Source organism: Argentina silus (genome assembly GCF_951799395.1).
Source record: "Argentina silus genome assembly, chromosome: 5".
Classification (NCBI taxonomy): Eukaryota; Metazoa; Chordata; class Actinopteri; order Argentiniformes; family Argentinidae; genus Argentina; species Argentina silus.
In genome coordinates this window covers 20,866,838-20,871,837 of record NC_139659.1, presented here as the reverse complement: position 1 = coordinate 20,871,837, position 5,000 = coordinate 20,866,838, and the positions used below count along the sequence as shown (strand labels likewise).

Sequence of the window (5,000 nt, the reverse complement as noted above, 5' to 3'; positions counted from 1 at the left end):
CGACGCCTCCACGCAGCCCTCCACCGACTTGGCCACCAGCTTCCCCGCCTCGATCAGCTGTTCCTGACACACCGGGGAGCTGATTGTGGGGGCCACCACCTGGAGAGGGGGGAGGGCGGGATAGGGAGGGAGGGAGGATAGAGAGGGAGGGAGGATAGGGAGAGAAGGAGATGGCGTAAAAAGAGGAAGTGAGTGGAGGATAGAAGCAGAGGTTGGGGAAAGAGAGAGGGAGTAGAGAGAGAGAGGGAGGAGAGAGAGAGAGGGAGGAGAGAGAGAGAGGGAGGAGAGAGAGGGAGGGAGGAGAGAGAGAGGGAGGAGAGAGAGAGAGGGAGGAGAGAGAGAGAGAGAGGGAGTAGAGAGAGAGAGGGAGGAGAGAGAGAGAGGGAGTAGAGAGAGAGAGAGAGGGAGTAGAGAGAGGGAGGGAGGAGAGAGAGAGAGAGGGGTAGAGAGAGAGAGAGGGAGGAGAGAGAGAGAGAGAGGGAGTAGAGAGAGAGAGGGAGGAGAGAGAGAGAGGGAGTAGAGAGAGAGAGAGAGGGAGTAGAGAGAGAGAGGGAGTAGAGAGAGAGAGAGAGGGAGTAGAGAGAGAGGGAGGAGAGAGAGAGAGGGAGGAGAGAGAAAGTAGGAGAAGTAAGAAAAGGGAGGGAGAGGACACGAGGAGGGGAGAGAGAAAGATGAAGAGAAGTGTAAAAATAGTTTGTATTTCTGGGTGTGCAGTTTTGTGGTGGTGTGTAAATGGTGTCTTACCCTGGTACAGGCCACCAGCTGGGAGGTGGAGAGGGCACACTGGGTCGCCGCGGCGATGACCCGGTTCTGGAGGGCCGAGTCCTCAGTCTTCTGGGCCACATTCTTGGCCTTGAGCACCAGAGCAGCCGCTGCGTTAGCCACAGCCTTAGCCAGCTGCATTAGCATGTCCTGGAGAATGGTAGAAACCCATAGGGACAGTTAGCGCACAGGCTAGTTAGCAGTTAGCATTTGGTTAGTATTGGTCTGCTTATTCCATCACAGGCCTGAATTAAAGGAGAAAAGACCATACCAAGGTAGTTTACAATAGATATGGTCTATTTTGATTATGAAGACAAAAATCCTAACTTGAAATCTGTGTGTTTTTCTTTGGCTCTCTCATAATTCATGTGTTGTTGGTGATTCGTGGACATTTGAAGTTTAGCACACAGATCTCAGGTTAGCATTCAACCAAGACACTAGATTGTGTGGTACATTGTGAGTATTAGTCAGCAAAAACTATGAGCATGAGCTCATTTCATTGTGATCAAATCAATTACTCATGGGGATTTTGCCAGGATGATACCAAGTGAATTGTTTAATCCATTTCAGGAAATGAAAAGTTAATTGAGGAAATGAGGGAAATATCCACTCAAAAGAGGAAAGGGTGAGGAGAACACAATAGTAGACTGTTCCTGTTATAAAACGTGTCCTACCAGACCCTCCACAGGCTGTGGCCTGACCTGAATACACTAGCTAACCGATTTAGACATAGCTAACAGAATTAGCGCAAAGGTGAAAGGGAGGTCCGATTGATGACCCTTCTACAGAATTATCTATACATCTCTCCACATACGTATGGGCCCCCTAGCATTCCTTCCATAGGGAAGCTAAGCTAAGCTAAACTAAGCTAGGCTAAACTAAGCTAAGGTAAACTAAGCTAAGCTTAGGTAAGCTACGGCTAGGCTAGCTCCTAAACACACAGTCCTATAACACCTCCAGGCTGGAGATGAAGGAGGCAGAAGCCGGGGTGGCTCCATGCAGACACAGAGCTGCTATCCTGACCTGGGGGGTCCTGTTTGTCTAAGAGTCGACATCACACGCTGCTGCTTTAGGAACTTAACTTAACAGGAACTACCGGTTGTCCTCAACGTAGGTCACGTCAGAGTCGTAAAAAAGAAAAATGGTCTAAATATTATCTCTATTGTTTACACAGTATAGAGCTGACAACGACGACTGTACTGGGATGATTACTGGAATGGGAATGACTGGAATGACTTTTTTGAGAAGTAGCTGATTCTGTCTGTGTCTGAGACCAGGCGCGCCATTAAGAGTGTGTTTGGGCCTCAATATCAAGAGGCCAGGAATTCTACCAACATGTGCAACTGTTTAAGTCCTGATATTAGATGTTTTTAAAGTAAGAGAGTGCTCATGCTTGTGCTGCCAATCGTCCTACGTCAACACAGTAGCGTTTCCTCTTGGAGACGTGGTGACTAGAGGCTTCGCTAGGTGTGTGTAACGCGATCCTAGGAAGCTCAGAGACTCCGGCTGTGATCCCAGTGACGCGCCAGCAGACACACGCACACGCACGCACACACGCAGGCACACACACACACACACACACGCAGGCACACACACTCACACACACACACACACACACACACACACACACACACACACACACGCACACACACAGGGAAACACATGGAAGTCATTGAGATTAAGGAGAGGAGAGAGACCGACCTAGCTTTCCTACAGGGTCTGCGTAACCTCAACCAAACTTGACTACACTCCACTCTCCCTGTCCAATCTAACGCATTAAACACTTCTCCGCCCCCTCATACCACTCCAGAGAGTCTCTCCCTGCGGTCTAAGAGGGTGTTTGAGTGGGATTATCACCATTCTAGATGACAGGAGTCTGGTCGCCCCCTCAGTGCTGCTTGAACGAGGGAAGAAAGAGTGGTAGAAGGAGGAGGAGAGGAGATCAACTTTAGAGAAGTCTTATATCATGTGTGGGAGCTGCGGTTAGGCAGCATTCCACAGCCACTTATGAGCCCCTGAGCAGGGCAGGCATTCACCGGCCTCCGTTCTCCAGGGGATGTTCCTGGGGGGGGGCTGGTGGAGGTAGAAATCGGAGGACGGGCTCGTTGTAACGCACGGAATGGCGTGAGTGTGTTTGATGCCGTTCCTCGTTCCGTTCCGTGTAATACAATGAGCCCGTCCTCTGATTTCTACCTCCGCCAGCCTCCCCTGGACTACCGTACGTTCTGTCCTACCTCATGTATTTCCATGCTCACACCAAGGGTGAAATATACCATAATATACCATGCACTATAATTAAGGTGTAAGATTATGAATAGTCATCAATTTCCATTTCAAGCATTTCCTCTGATACATGTACTATATAATATCAACCACATACTGTATCTAAGATCTTTAACGCCATCACCCAAGGAGCTAGGATTTTGTATCATTTCTAAGGTTTACATGTATATCCAATATATTCAGTACTCATCGCTGATAAAAGTAGGTTTTTCGCGTCAATCATGGGGAATCAGACAGCTGTCATTCACTTGTATCCTAGACAGATAACGGACCTTTCACACACACACACACACACACACACACACACACACACACACACACACACACACACACACACACACACACACACACACACACACACACACAGTTAACCCTTTCATTGATAACAGACACCACAGTTATCACGCGTGATGTTCTCTGTATGTCTGCAGGTACAGTCATGTTCTCTTTAGGATCAGCAGAACCCTACTGGCCCTCAGATAGAAGCTGCTCTGATTGGACAGGGCAAGAGAGGTCATAAGGTCAACTGGAGGCCTTTTAACACCCTGAGTGCAGCAGTCAGAAAATCTATAATCAATACAATTGATTGAGCTAATCTCCCAGTGCAATGAGCTGTTGTACTCTGTCGTACTAGGTTGTACTGTGGTGTTTTTACCACAGAGTTATCTCCCCTCTCAAGAATAAGAGCAACTTGACCTCTTTTGAGTACCTGCAGATATACGAGAGAAACACACCCGACTAAACATCTGTCAGATCCTCAGAGCGACAGGATGGTCATCGGACAGCAGTTTGGAATTAAGAGCAGAGACTATTGGATTGAGATTACATGAACCCATTGTGTTCCACATACTGTAGATTACAATAAATTATAATCGAAGAACTGTTAGTAGAGTCTGATTGGCCAGTGATTGTGATTGGCTTGGCTCTTTGGAGGACACGGGTGTTACCAGCGTCTGACTATAGGGGGGGACATTCCTCCTCGAACCCCTGACAGATCCTCTACCTAGAGACTGACCAATGGCAGGTCAGGCAGGAGAATAGGGGGAATGGTGATGTTATTCACAGGAACAAGACACACATACAGTCAATGGAGTCAGTATAAGTGCCCTGAGGGCTGTGGTTTGATTTGGGATACTAAGGCTCTCCAAATCTTCCGTCCTAAGGAACCCAACTAAGAGCATTTGTGATTGAGTTACTTTAAAGACATCCAGCGTGAATACGGTCCTTGTTAGCCAATGTTGAGGTCTACCTATATTTCTTATAGTGTACAGTAGTCTGTGTGGTTAACTCTGTGTAGGGTCATGGTCGTCCCACTCTGTGTGGTTAACTGTGTGTAGGGCCATGGTTGTCCCACTCTGTGTGGTTAACTCTGTGTAGGGTCATGGTGGACCTACCTGGAAGTGGGGGTTTGCGTCGGTCTCTCCGATGTGAGACAGCAGCTCTCCGCTGCACTGCCCCACGTTGCCGGCCGCCTGCAGGAGGTGCTGCCGAGGCTGATGGGAAATAAGCATGCCAACAACGCAGGTCACATGACTGAAGGAGGCAGCAGGAAGTCCTGCTGGTACAGTGTGTACAACACAGACTAGTAGCAGGGGAGGCTGGTGGAGGTAGAAATCAGAGGACGGGGCTCATTGTAAAGCATGGAGTGGAATGAGGGACGTGTTTGATGCCGTTCCTCTTTCTATTCCGTGCATTACAATGAGCCCCGTCCTCCGACTTCTACCTCCACCAGCCTCCCCGGAGTAGGAATGGCGTAATGTGTTGAACTGAACTTTTAACGTTTATTTCTACTGCCTACTGCCGAGGTACACCTGAAGTGAATGCATTGTGAAGTGAATTGTAAAATCTTACCCAATGACAGCCAAGAAAAGCACAGGAATGTAGAAACCAAAAATCACATTCAGGCAACTGAGACTTAACCAAACTAAATGTACAAACCCAAACCCAACATGTTC

At 48.3% G+C, this 5,000-nt stretch overlaps 1 protein-coding gene across 1 annotated transcript in view; it reads right to left on the bottom strand.

The window, feature by feature from the left end:
* tln1 (talin 1) overlaps nt 1-5,000 on the bottom strand; it is a gene marked incomplete at its 3' end in the record, with an annotated part of 83,645 nt that overhangs the window by 34,060 nt on the left and 44,585 nt on the right. Inside the window, exons 18-20 of the mRNA XM_083670799.1 lie at nt 4,440-4,538; nt 745-912; nt 1-99 (exon numbers count right to left, since the gene is read on the bottom strand). The exon at nt 1-99 is cut by the window's left edge and continues 196 nt beyond it. Coding sequence (XP_083526925.1) covers nt 1-99; nt 745-912; nt 4,440-4,538 — 366 coding nt within the window. The remainder of the gene's footprint in view (nt 100-744; nt 913-4,439; nt 4,539-5,000) is intronic.